Raw genomic sequence first — 14455 nt, 5'->3', positions numbered from 1 at the left:
TGTTTTGACGGAATCAATAGCGCAGTTGACTATGCTATTCATCATATCAAAACAACGGAAACCTTACACAACGGTGACAAATAGAAACCATTTGCAACGGATGCGTCACCATTAAAATTAATGGTAATGCAAACAGAAAGCTATGGTTTCCGTCCGTGGGTTCCCCTGACTAAAAGGTCCGATGGAACCCATGAATGGAACCCCAACGCAGATGTGAACGAAGCCTAAGAAGCATGGTGCACAAAAAGCAAACGTGTGCAACTCACAACAACCAGACATTTGTTTTTATTTATCATGACTCACCACTAAAAAAAGAATGTGCCTGGTTACTGCATGTTATGACACTTCCTTTCTGTGAACCAGTTTCCATAAATGCTCAGACATGACAATTTTAGAATTTCTCAATGGATGGTAACATGCTTCAACCATTTTGACAGCAGGTTCCAGGCCATCATGTACCTCTCTTTTAGTCATTGAACCATTTCTGCTATAGTGGATATAAGAATTTGGATGTATATTGTCAATTATAAAAGCTAATAAAAGCCTAACGTCACTCAAAAGCGAAAAAATTTTTGTGTGACTGTTGTTGGCTCCGAAGATGGGTTTCTTAACACTGAAGAAAATGTGAGCACCAATGATTTTCTTTCTCGGACTAAAGCCTCATGCACAAAACTGTATTACGGACCCACGTTGTACATATCCAACGTACGGTGACCATAGATACAAATGCATATGTGGCACCAGAGGCTACAGTTGATTCTGCAGCAGCATCGGCGTTTGCAGGTAAGTCGATGTAGCTACTTACCTGCAAACGCTGATCCTACTGCAGAATCAACTGTAGCCTCTGGTGCCGATGTGTCCTCGCTCGTCCGACACGATGCAGGACCTGTGAGTGACGTCACAGCGTGATCTCTCGAGAACACGCTCTGTGTCTGCACTGCCAGAAGCTGGGCGTTCTGAAGAGAAGTGGATGATACTTCTCGTCAGAACGCCCAGCTAGTAAAAGTAGTAAAAACGCCCCGATGTACGCACATAATACACGCCCAGTTGGACTTTTACTTTAAACACGCCCACTTGGACTTTTGCAAGCCTCATTTGCATAAATACAAAAATGGTCGTAACTTGGCCAAAAATGCTCGTTTTTTAAAAATAAAAACGTTACTGTAATCTACATTGCAGCACCTATCTGCTGCAATAGCAGATAGGGGTTGCAAAATCTGGTGACAGAGCCTCTTTAAGTACGACATTGGTAGAATTGGAATATTGGAGTGAAATGTGGTCACTTTGACCTGTCAACATCATAAAGTTTACCAAGATACAGAAGCAGAAGTAAAAGATTCTGTTTACTGCCCTAGCCCTGTGTCTAAATACATAGGCCTTGTTGGTGCTCTATACCTGGCACCCAGGACACATGTGCCTCAAACGCTCCTTAGGTCCTAGCTACAAGCAATGCAGAAAAGGCCCTTTGCCAGTCCTGATTTCTGCATTGCCAGGGACGACATTTGTGGTCCAAATTGAGAAACCTCCATTCATGACGGAGTATAACAAATATTAAATTTTAACCAAGAGTAGAATATCCCTTTAAGTACTATTACTTAAAAGAACATTTTGGTTTTAGTTTAAATGCTCTATATTATTATATTATTACTGAAAGCTTTGGATAGTACAGATCAAAGAAAATACTTGATCCGTTTGACTCTTTTTCTACAAATGCTGCTACACAGGGACTTAAACGGATTTCTTTGCTACTCTTACTGTGCTATACTTTTTCTTTGGTTCTGAATCATTTAAGAGAGATGCATGATGGGATGGGAACAGATAGGAACACTGCTGGTTTGGAAGAAAGATGTCTCAATGCCATCTCAAGCCGAGCTCCTTTTTGTACTGATACTTGCAGTATGTGGCTGTCCTGCTGAAGACTGTCATCTTTTTACAAAGGTAAAATAAAATAGATTCATTTAGAGAGGAACTGAAACCAACTTACTGAATGTTTTCATTTTGAAATAACACCATAAAGGACTGGTATGTTTGTGGACATGCATGGCATGCAGGGTAGTGGACAGGGACCATGTATGAAGAAGATGGCAATGGGTGATAGAGCACAGCGTATAGTTTGAGGTGGTGAATAGTAATGTATTAAGAACAACAGTTGGCTCCAGCTCTGAGTGTCAATATAACCTTTTCAGGACTAAAACAAGTCAGGGGCAAAGTCAACTGGTCAAGATACATACAGGGAACCAGTCGTACTGGCTGAGCTGAAACAGAACAAAATAGAATTGTGAAAGGGAAAAAATAATTACTGGTCAGAGATAGCATCAAGGGTCAAAATAAATTAAAAATGGCAACAGTTGTATTAAGTCTGTAAAAAAGTTTCATATAGAACAATAGTTTGCATTTTACACAGCTTTTAAAGTCTAACTCAATGGCAGTATCGTTCTAGATAGATTTAAATGACTGTCCAATCCCCTGATGAGTAGTCATTCTGCACGTCGTCTCCCCCCACCCGAAAAAACATATGAAAAAAAATGACTCAGTCAGCGTTCCTTCGTTTCAGAGTGGAAATGGCAGACCGCTTTTACCTGCTAGCATTACACTAAAGGATTTCAGTCCTGACATCATATGCAAAGTGACTGTCCGACTGGACATCCTCTCTCTCTTCGGAGTAAATAGGCAAAACCAAAGCAGAAATGTGACACGACTGCAATCAAAATTGTATGATGTAGTTTTAAAAACATATGCCATGAAAACCATGAGATTTTCTACTGCACATTGTAAACGGGATTTAAAAAAAATTACAAACTACAGGTACGGCTGTTCAAGAGACTTTTTCTATGTGCTACACTCCTACAATTGGTCCTACTTATGCAGGTAACAGAACTTATTAGAAGACAGCAAAATAAATCATATACCCCCCACCGCCAAAAAAACAAACAAAAAACCAAACTAAAATCATAACAATAATGATTGGGGATGCAGAAGAAAGATTGTAAGTTGAATTGGTCTACACTTTGGGCCTCTTCACAACACTCAGAACATTTTCTTTTTTTACTTCTGTAGTGATTAGCTACAACTACAAGAGCTACAGACAGAGCCATAATTTGAAGCCAATATGCCCCAATGCAAGATCTGTACTAGGTCCACCCCACCTGCTATATGCCATTTATAATACTTGTGGCTTCTTATTTGGCCAAAGGACCTTTGGGCCAGATAGGAATCAGGACTCTACCACATGCTATTTACAGTACTGGTGATTTCTTATGCAGAAAATGGGCCTGGGGAATCCTTGGGCACCAGGGATCCGATGCGACTGCTACATCAGCACACCCTATTGATACACCCCTGGTTTCATACATCGATTCAACAGAGGGGGTATGGAGGAGAGGCCAGGTGTGATAACACAGACAAGGACTTGAAAGCTTTTTGACTGTAGGCACACTTCGACTTTACTGTTAAGTAATTTAGTTGTGATGAAAATAAACTGTACTCCAAATCATTCCATACACTATATAATATATATTGAGACATCTTTACAAATTATCAAGAAGTGTTTTCTTTTTGTCAAAATTTGAATGTAGACCAAATAGAATACTATTGTACGTTTATCTGTTTTCAGGAACAATTACAGAATTTCTAAAGATGTTTCTCTTCCTTCTGGCATTTCTGTGATAGATTTTTTTACCTAGTTTTACCATTGATCAAATGTATAACTTTTAATTATTTTTATATTGACACATTAAGTTATTTAACATTAACCCCATAGCACTGTACATTAACCCCATAGCACTGTACTACTCCAATATGGCATGGGCTCCAGAGCTGAACCCGCGCTATACATGGAAGGTGCCTGCTGTTTCAAACAGCTGACACCCACCTCCAACAGCTGACATCTGAGCGGTTAGGGGGCTCCCTCTTGTCCCTGTCTGGCCCGTTTTGAAGGCCTCGAGGTCTGCCCTCAGTGCTTTACTTTTTCCAGAGGCAAGGCTTAATAGTAAAGCACAGATAAAGATAATACACTGCAATACATATGTATTAAGTGCATTGCATGAGTGATCTAGTGATCAAATGGTAAAGTCCCCTAGGTAGACAAAAAAAAAGTTAAAAACTTGAAAACGTATTAAATTCTAAAACAAAAACTTTTTCGTATTTCTCACAAAAAAATAATAAAACAATAAAAAAGTAACATAATTGGTATACCCACATCCGAAAAAGTCAGAACTTTTAAAATATCACGTTATTTAACCTGCTGCAGGAAACACAATGCCAGAACTGCTATTTTTTAGTCACCTTGCTTCCCCCAAAAAAATGGAATAAAAATTTATCTAAAAAGTCTCATGTACCCCAAAAATTGTATCAATAAAACCTACAGCTCACCCCTCAAAAAACAAGCCCTTGAACTGTTCAATCGACAGAAAAAATAAGAACGTTATGGCTCTCAGAATATGGCGACAGAATGTTTTTGTTTTCTAAAAAATAGTTTTTTCTTCATAAAATTAGGGCTAGTTCACACGTTCAGGATTTGATGTGGATTTGCGTTGCAGAATACGCAGAGCAAATCCGCATAATTTTACTGTACAATGCAAATAGATTTTTACAATTCCAAATCACATGCAGCGTATTTTTACATTGTGGATTTAAAGATGCGGATAGAAATTTTAAATCCGCAGAATGCCCATTCCACGCCGGATTCAATGTGTATTAATTATGGATTTTCATCACAGAAATGAATTCGATGTTTAAATCTGAATGAAATCCACACCATAAGACATATACAATTGTCCTGGACGTCTGAACTGACCCTTAGTCCATCATAAAAAAAACTATATAAATGTGGTATCGCCATAATCATACTAACCCATACAATTAAGTTAACGTGTCGTTTTTACCGCATTCTGCATGCGGTAAACACGAAACCCCAAAAACAATGAAAGGAACCACAGTTTTTTCCCATTCCACCATGCAATGATTTTTTTTTCTGTTTCCCACTAGATTATATAACAACTTGTCCTGCAAAAAACAGGCCCGCATACACGGGAAAATAAAGTTATGGCTCTTGGAATGCGACAATGGAAAAACAAAAATTGCCTGTGTCTCCAAAGGGTTAGACACCCCAGAGAGTATGAAGTAAATTGAAACATTAATTTTGAAAAGGGAAATGTAATTTGTGCTTTAATTTTTTTCTATATAATTATACTGAGTGAATAGCAATTTTCAATCATTAAAGGAGTTTTCCCATGAGAGACATTTAGGGCATATCCACAGGATATGTCCTAAATGTCAGATAGATTGCGGGTCCCACCTCTAGAACGGGGCCCCCTAAACCACGTTCTGCTGCTGTGTTTCGGCTGAATTCCGACCATGAAAAAGGTTACATGGTCGGGAGTTACGAAAACAGCGTATCACGCTGAGCTATGCTGTTTTCGCAAGTCCCATAGAACTGAATGGTAGAACTGAATGGTAGTTACGGAAACAGCGTAGCTCGAATGCTACGCTGCTTCCGTAACTGCCATTCAGTATTATGCGAGTTACAGAAACCGCGTAGCTCAGCTAGCTATTCTGTTTTCGTAACTCCTGACCATATAGCCATTATTCAGTCACTATGGGGTTATGGTGTGGCAGTATTACTCAGTAAAAGAATGGGGGTATTATTCAGTCACTATGCGGTTATGGTGTGGCGGTATTATTCAGTAACAGTGTGGGGGTATTATTCAATCACTGTGGTTATGGTGTGGCGGTATTACTCAGTAAAAGAATGGGGCTATTATTCAGTCACTATGCGGTTATGGTGTGGCAGCATTATTCAGTAACAGTATGGAGGTATTAATCAGTTACTATGTGGTTATGGTGTGGTGGTATTATTTGGACCTTATAATGTATTATTATTGGTAATACTGGTCTTATAATATTGAGTTGTGTTCAGTAACAGTATGCAGGTAATATTTCATCTGGTATAGTGGTATAATTTAATAACTGTATATGTACATAGATCTTTTTTGTGTGAGAGGGGGGACACATGCTTTTGGGGCTTGCAAAACTCCTGGACGCGCTAGAAATCAGCGATGGAGTTCTCTGCACACCTCCTTCTGAATTGACTGCAGTATTGATACAGTAAGGGTGTGTTTACATCAGCGTTTGGTTTCTATTGATGGGTTTGTCAGACCTTTCCGTCGGTGGAACCCATCAACGGAAAGGCAAACGGAAAACATAGCTCCCGTTCGCATTACCATTGATTTCAATGGTAATGCTTCTGTTGAAAATGGTTTCTGTTTGTCTCCGTTCCGTAAGGTTTCCATTTTTTTGACCGAATCAATAGCGCAGTCGACTGCGCTATTGTTTCCGGCAAAAAAACGGAAACCTTCACATCAGTGGTAATGCAATCGGAAAGCTATGGTTTCAGTTTCGTTTGCGTTCATGGGTTCCCCTGATGGAAAGTTCTGACGGAAGCCATCAACAGAACTCCGACGCAGATGTGAACAGAACCCTAATTCAGCATTTGGGGCTCCACTTTTAACTTTGCCCAGGACCACACTTTGTCTAAAACCGGCCCGGGCCCCTGCCACATCTCTATGTGGCAGCTAGTGAAGGGTAGCTGCAGGGAAAAATGCTGCTTTTCTGCCACTGCTCAAAGGCAAACGATATCATAAATGTAATTTTATTGATTGTTGATGTGCCCTTGGCCCTAGGGGGAATTGTAAGGAATGTGTTTCCCTTGTTGCTGCCCTATACTGTATTAATTAAGTTGTAGTATAGTTACAAATATGGTGCATACTTTGTACCGTGGCAGTGACCTCATATTTCTTGCACTGACATAAATTATATAGTGAATTCTCACTGTGCAATGTATATAAAAGCAACATGCTCTTTCTTCCTGTGGTTGCGTCTCTGACCTCCAAATGAAATCAATGGGAGGCAGAGAAAGCGTTTTTGCTGCATTTTTTCCTCGCTCAATGGCCGCGGCCGAAAAACGCAGCATAGAAAGTGCAGGCAGGTCAAAATCTGTCTCAAAATTCCTGAAGGAAATTTAAAAGGTAGATTTTTCTGCCTGCAAAAAAACTCATGAATGTAATATACTGGTCCCGTATTTTTTTTCAAAATTAGTAGAATTTCAAGTTCAGATGGCCACACAATTACAACTGGTCTAGAATATTGTGTACTATAACTCATATGTACCGTCACTGCCACCATTACCATATCAGTCTATCAGAAAAGACATTAGAATTACTGCAACAAGGAAATTAGTACTTTAAATTAATTTCCTTAAAGGGAACCTGTCACCAGCATTTCACCTATTAAACCAGCAATACCAGGTGGAAGTGGGTGAAAAATCATTTCTATAGAACTTATAATTGTCTTCTTAGTCGGCTCTGTAGCTTTAGTATTCAGTATTTTAGTGTTCCCACTCCGTATGCTAATGAGCATAAAAGAGTCATATCTTCATTTGAAAAGAGTCATATCTTCATTCCTCAAGTCTTTCCGAGTTTACCCCACGTCCTTACTTTTGATTGACAGCTCCTCGCCTTCCCCCAGCACACAAAATCCCGCGCTTGTGCATTGATGTCCTCTTCTGGTGTGTGCGCACAAAGGGACACCGGATTATTACGATAAAAGGCGCAAAATGTTTGCAGGCCGTTATTTACAGTCGTAGGACTTCAATGGGCGCGTAGGTGCGTGAAAACGCACTAATATAGGACATGCAGTACGTTTCACGCTGCGTGAAAACTCCTATATGTGTGAACGGCCCCATTGAAATGAATGGGTTCGTGTGCTGTGCGTGATTTCCACGCACAGCACACGGACGAGTTTTACGCTCCTCTGAATGAGCCCTTAGAAACAGGATTTGTTACTAACGCTCTCTTTTATTGCTGTCTATGTGCTTGTGTCTGGGTCCACAATGTAAATACTAAGCCTTTTAGACTGGCTAGCAGCCAGAAAATGTGTTCCATTCTTCAGCCATAGGATGGAAAAAGTCATCTGTAGTCACTTCATCACTAATAATGATCACTACTGCTTGGTGTATTTCTTTATACAAATGTGTGGATTTATCTGCTAGGTATGCGATAGTTGAGCTGCATCCCATATGTCAGTGTGCTATATTGAGAGAGGGCATGCGACACATTGTGGTTTGAAGGTGACCCGACTGAAGTATTCCCTATGGTTTTGTGAGCAAGACAGTTAGGGACCTGGGCACTGTTCCCTCTAAGTCGGATAATCTGAAACACCAATAAATATTGCTGTATTATGCCCAAATAATAAGCCATAAAGCACCCAGATAAATAGTCTTTTGCATACAATGTCTTGATAAATTTGGCCTGCGAATAGAATTATTGGTCCTCTAACACTAAAAAAATCTATGCTCCTTGGTGATCTATGCGGGCAACAGGGGGACGGCTATATCCATGGTGGTTTAGGGTAGTTGAGGGTATAATAATAACAACCCTGGCAGTCTACAGCAGTGGAGGGATTCATATTAACAACCCTAGTGATCTAGGGCAGTGAAGGGGTTAATATCAACTTCCCAAGTTGTCTATAGTATTGAAGGGGCCAATGCCAACATCCCTGACTTTCCAGAGCAGGGGTCAGCAAGCTTCAGCACTCCAGCTGTTGTGAAACTACAATTCCCAGAATGCACTGACAGCCTTTGTCTGGAATAATAAAGCCTATGGCTGTCAGAGCATGCTGGGGGTTGTAGTTTCACAAGAACTGGAGTTCCGAAGGTTGCTGGCTAGAGTATTGTAGCTGTTAATATAACACATCCCAGGTGGTCTAGGGCAGTTGAAGGGTTAATATTTCATGTAGTGTTGAGAGGGTTATTTACCTCTTCAGCCTCCAGCATTGTCCCCGTGACAGGAAGATTATGTTCAGCTTCATCTTCCTGGCAGTGGCGTAACTACCGCTGTAACAGCCATTGCGGCTGCTACGGGGTCCGCGGCATGAGGGAGTCTGTGCTGCCAGCCCGGAGGCTCCGCTAGCAACCGGTAGCGACGCCACATTCAATAGTGTCTGTGTCCTTCAGATGCAGATGCTATTGAACCCTATGACTGAGCAAGGAGGTATCTCCCTGCTCCCCTGCTCTGCCAAAGGCTACTGTACACAGTGGTGTACCTCTAGGGGTCGCAATTGCGACTGGGCCCCTAAGCCTGGGGGGCCCACAGGGCCCCCATAGCCATACAGCGCTAACCGCGCTGGTCCCGCTTCTTAAATGCTGGAGCAACGGCTCCTTGCTCCAGCGTTCACTCTGCCATAAATGGCTCGTCGCAGGCAGGCATGATGTTGTGACGTCATCGCTCCTGTCTGCGCTGAGTCACTCACAGCACAGACCAGTGGAGAAGGATCATCCACCCGTTGTGGAAACGGGGATATATAAGTAATTATGTTATTATTAGGCACTATGGGGCATTATACTGGGTAGGGAAGGGGGGCTGATATTGTGGCTGCTATCGGAGCATTTTACTATATGAGGGGCATTATACTGTATGGGCGGTATTATAGTGTGGGGACAGCTATGGGGGCATTATATTGCGGGGGCAGCTATGGGGGAATTATACTGTGTGGGGACAGCTATGGGGGCATTATATTGTGGGGACAGCTATGTGGGAATTATACTGTGTGGGGGCAGCTATGGGTGGTATTATACTGTGGGGGCAAGTATGGGTGGCATTATACTGTATGGGGCAGCTATGAGGGGGCATTATACTGTGTGGGGCATTATACGGTGGGGTGCAGCTATGGGGAGCATTATAGTGTATGGGGGCATTATACTGCATAGGGCATTATACTGTGGGGGCAGCTATGGAGGGCATTATACTGTGGGGGCTGCTATGGGGGCAATATACTTTGGGGGCTGCTATGGGGGCAATATACTGTGGGGGCAGCTATGGGAGGCATTATACTGTGTGGGGGCAGCTATGGAGAACATTATACTGTGGGGCAGCTATGGGGAGCATTATACTGTGGTGGTCAGCTATGGTTGGCATTATACTGTGGCGGCAGCTATGGGGGGCATTATACTGTATGGGGCAGCTATGGAGGTATTATGCTGCATGGGGGAATTCGTTTGGTCATTGTACTGCATGGGAGTATCTGTGTGGGTATTATACTGTATGGGACATCTGTGTGGGCATTATACTGTATGGGGCAACTATGGGTCAGTATATTGTACTGGGGCATTATACTGTATGTTGGTAGCTATGGGGCCATTATACTGTGAGGGGGCACTATGTGAGCATGATACTGTGTGGGCTGAACCGGGTGTGTATGGGCAGGGTGTGGGTGGGATTAGAGGCATGGCTTAAAAAGAAGAAAATTGCCGCTGCGTGCGGCATCAATTGTCCCTCTTTGTGATACTTGCAATTATAGCACTGTCTACCGTGGGGGGCTGTATAGCACTGTCTACTGGAGGGGGCTATATGGCACTATTTACAGGGGGCACTATCTACAAGGGCGGGCTGTGTGTGTGGCACCCAGGGGAGGGGGGCCCAGTGTATCCTAGTTACGACCCTGCTTCCTGCCCTGTTCATATAGATCAGTGCTGGACAGGGAAGAAGAGGAGAGAACTGTGTGGCTGTGTCTCCCTACAATTGGCAGAGTGCTTCATAAGCGTTCTGCTTGGTCATTAAAGGGGGAACCAAGGTGTCTGTATTGAAACAGCTAAAGGAGATTAGTGCAAAACAACAAAAAATAGTAATGCTAGTCAATGGTCAATTGATACGCAAAGACTGAAATATCATGAACGGCATTATAAAGTGGAAAAAATTAAAATTGATAGTTAAAATTTACATTTAGGCGGGATTCACACGAACGGGTCGTTCCCGAGCCCGAGTGCCGGCCGGTAAAATCGGCCATTCTGCCCGGCCGGTTTGCATAAAGTTTTGCATCCGTGCCGGGCCGGGCAGATCCGGACAGTGACATCAGCGGCAACTCCTGAAGGGGAATCCCCATGTGTTCGGGGATTCCGCTTTAGGAGTTTCCCCTGATGTCACTGCTCAGATATGGACAGAGACATCAAGCGCTCTGTCCAGGAGCGGAATCCCCGAAAACACGGGGATTCCGCTCCTTCAAGGAGCTAAAGTGCGGCTAGCACATAGCAGAGCGGGGAGATACCTCCCCGCTCTGCTATAGTGGCATCGCTGCAGTAGTAGCAGCCGCACCTTCGATGGCGCCGGGCCAGGGTGCTTTTCAAGCAGTGGAAGGGAGCCAGCGCAGCGCTCCCTTCCACCTGCTGTACACCCCGTCCCTGCCACACCGTGTACAGCGATGCCATTTGTCAGAATGGCATCAACTCCTCCTCCTCACATGCACTCTGCGCTGTGAGGAGGAGGAGATAGAGCGCAGGCTCCGGAAAACCCGGCCATCACTCGGGACACATCCTGGTGATGGCCGTGTATTACCCGGCCCCATAGACTCCTATGGGAGCCGGGCGGCCGGGTATCCGGGCGAAGATAGAGCATGTCCTATTTTTTGACGGCCGGTTTTTCCGGCCGTCAAAATATCGGTCGTGTGAATAGCCCCATTAGGGGTCTATTATTCCTAATGCAGCCGGGTGCCGGCCGATTTATGAACGGCCGGCACCCGGCCGGGAAACCCTGCCGTGTGAATGAGGCCTTATAGTTCTTTTTACCTAGCAGTTACTGAGACTAAGGCGGGATTCACACGACAGGGTTTCCCGGCCGGGTGCCGGCCGTTCATAAATCGTCCGGCACCCGGCTGCATTAGGAATAATAGACCCCTAATGGGGCTATTCACACGTCCGATTTTTTGACGGCCGGGAAAACCGGCCGTCAAAAAATAGGACATGCTCTATTTTCGGCCGGGTGCCCGGCCGCCCGGCTCCCATAGAAGTCTATGGGGCCGGGTAATACCCGGCCATCACCGGAATGTGTCCCGAGTGATGGCCGGGTCTACCGTCGCTCGTGCACGCTCTCTCCTCCTCCTCACAGTGCAGAGTGCATGTGAGGACGAGGAGGAGGGTCATTTATTGCTCGCTGTAGGAGTCGGAATCCCCAATCCCCGGCCGGGGATTGGGGATTCCGCTACAGGAGAAGTGCGTGACTACACTGTCCAGATATGGACACAGCGAAGTCACTCACTTCTGCAGCGGAATCCCCGACTCTATGGCCGGGGATGCCGCTACAGGAGAAGTGCGTGACTACACTGTCCATATATGGACACAGCGAAGTCACGCACTTCTGCAGCGGAATCCCCGACTCTATGGCCGGGGATGCCGCTACAGGAGAAGTGCATGACTACACTGTCCATATATGAACACAGCAAAGTCACGTACTTCTGCAGCGGAATCCCCGACTCTATGGCCGGGGATGCCACTACAGGAGAAGTGAGTGACTACACTGTCCATATATGGACACAGCGAAGTCACGCACTTCTGCAGCGGAATCCCCGACTCTATGGCCGGGGATGCCGCTACAGGAGAAGTGCATGACTACACTGTCCATATATGGACACAGCAAAGTCACTCACTTCTGCAGCGGAATCCCCGACTCTATGGCCGGGGATTCCGCTACAGGAGAAGTGAGTGACTACACTGTCCATATATGGACACAGTGACGTCACTCACTTCTGAAGCGGAATTCCCGACCTGTGGCAGGGAATTCTTCTTCAGGAGAAGTCAGTGACTACACTGTCCATATATGGACATTGAAGTCAGTGACTTCTCCTGGAAGGGGGGGGGGGATGGGTGCAACCTACAGGGGGCTGTGTGGGGTCACCTACAGGGGACTTGGTGGCATCACCTACAGGGGGCTTGGTGGCATCACCTACAGGGGGCAGGGTGGCATCACCTACAGGGGGCAGGGTGGGTGGCATCACCTACAGGGGGCAGGGTGGGTGGCATCACCTACAGGGGGCTGGTGGGTGGCATCACCTACAGGGGCAGGGTGGCATCACCTACAGGGGGCAGGGTGGCATCGCCTACAGGGGGCAGGGTGGCATCGCCTACAGGGGGCAGGGTGGCATCGCCTACAGGGGGCAGGGTGGCATCGCCTACAGGGGGCAGGGTGGCATCACCTACAGGGGGCAGGGTGGCATCACCTACAGGGGGCTGTGTGGCATCGCCTACAGGGGGCTGTGTGGCATCGCCTACAGGGGGCTGTGTGGCATCGCCTACAGGTGGCTGTGTGGCATCGCCTACAGGTGGCTGTGTGGCATCGCCTACAGGTGGCTGTGTGGCATCGCCTACAGGTGGCTGTGTGGCATCGCCGACAGGGGGCTTGGTGGCATCACCTACAGGGGGCTTGGTGGCATTATCTACAGGGGACTTGGTGGCATTACCTACAGGGGGCTGGGTGGCATTACCTACAGGGGGCTGGGTGGCATTACCTACAGGGGGCTGGGTGGCATTACCTGCAGGGGCTGGGTGGCATTACCTACAGGGGGCTGTGTGGCATCACCAACAGGGGGCTGGGTGGCATTACCTACCAGGGGGGCTGTGGCATTATCTACAAAGGGCTGTGTGTGGCAACAAATAAATGAAATTCATCCGATTTTAAAACGGACAGGGAAAAAAACGGATGCAAATCGGGTCCAAATCGGCCGGTAAAAACGGCAACTCGGCCCGGAACGGAATCGGAACGGATGCAAATCGGATGCAAACCGGCCGGTAAAATCGGCCAAAAACTGCCGATTTTCCCGGCCGACACTCGGACCCTGTCGTGTGAATGAGGCCTAAAAGTTGATTAAATAGAAAATGAATGTCAATGATTTTTATTCCAATCACGTCTGGCTTATGGAAAGCCTTATCTTTTTAGTCACTTTTCCATGTTTCACATCATAACTTTCCAACTGAAATATTGTTTTAGAATAATGTGTCATTTATGGCTTACGAGCTGGTGTTAAATAATGTGTACACTAAAGCTAAACATCTAAATAAAAGGGGTCACCTTATCCTGCAATGAATAAAAAGTTTGCCCTCAGCACAAAAATTTATAATGAAAATCATTATTCTTAAATGTTCTATTTAGTGCTCTAGTAGTTATGAAGTATTTAACAATGATTTTAAAGGAAGTCAGAAATATCCCTCACTTTATACTGTCGAAGGCTTCATTCCATTAATTAGGTCCATTAATCACGGTGGACGGGCATGTTAAGACCGTATGGTTAAGAATGGGCTCTTATTAAAAGCTGTGTAAGATGCACCCTTCGTTTTGAGATATTTTTCAGAAGCAATCAGAAAGCTGTAGTAATTATTTATTTTGCTCTTTAAGCCAAACTCCATCTAATTCCGTACTTACAGCCAAATCTTGAATTAGTTTCTCCTCAAAGGAATTTTCCTCTGTTTCTATCCAAAATTTCAGATAACCATGGAGGAAGAGGTTAATAGAACGGTGCCTGGCAGGGGGTGAAAGTGGGATCAAGAGGGGTACAAAAGAACATAAAATATAAATGTTCAGGTGACTCATGATTAGTAGGGTTTGGATTCTTGTACAATTTGTGATCTCCTGATTGG

The 14455-nt window shown here is 44.9% G+C and overlaps 1 protein-coding gene across 4 annotated transcripts in view; it reads right to left on the bottom strand.

Annotated features, from left to right (window-relative positions):
• The window catches only part of RYR3 (ryanodine receptor 3), a 658838-nt gene that overhangs the window by 111801 nt on the left and 532582 nt on the right, over positions 1 to 14455 (bottom strand). For 2 of the 4 annotated variants that reach the window (XM_075844916.1, XM_075844918.1), the window contains one exon: positions 14241 to 14337. The exons of the other annotated variants lie outside the window; for them this stretch is intronic. In XM_075844916.1, coding sequence (XP_075701031.1) covers positions 14241 to 14337 — 97 coding nt within the window. The remainder of the gene's footprint in view (positions 1 to 14240; positions 14338 to 14455) is intronic. 4 annotated transcript variants of the gene reach the window in all.

This window comes from Rhinoderma darwinii, chromosome 12, assembly GCF_050947455.1.
Source record: "Rhinoderma darwinii isolate aRhiDar2 chromosome 12, aRhiDar2.hap1, whole genome shotgun sequence".
Classification (NCBI taxonomy): Eukaryota; Metazoa; Chordata; class Amphibia; order Anura; family Rhinodermatidae; genus Rhinoderma; species Rhinoderma darwinii.
This window is presented reverse-complemented; position numbering and strand designations above follow the sequence as displayed.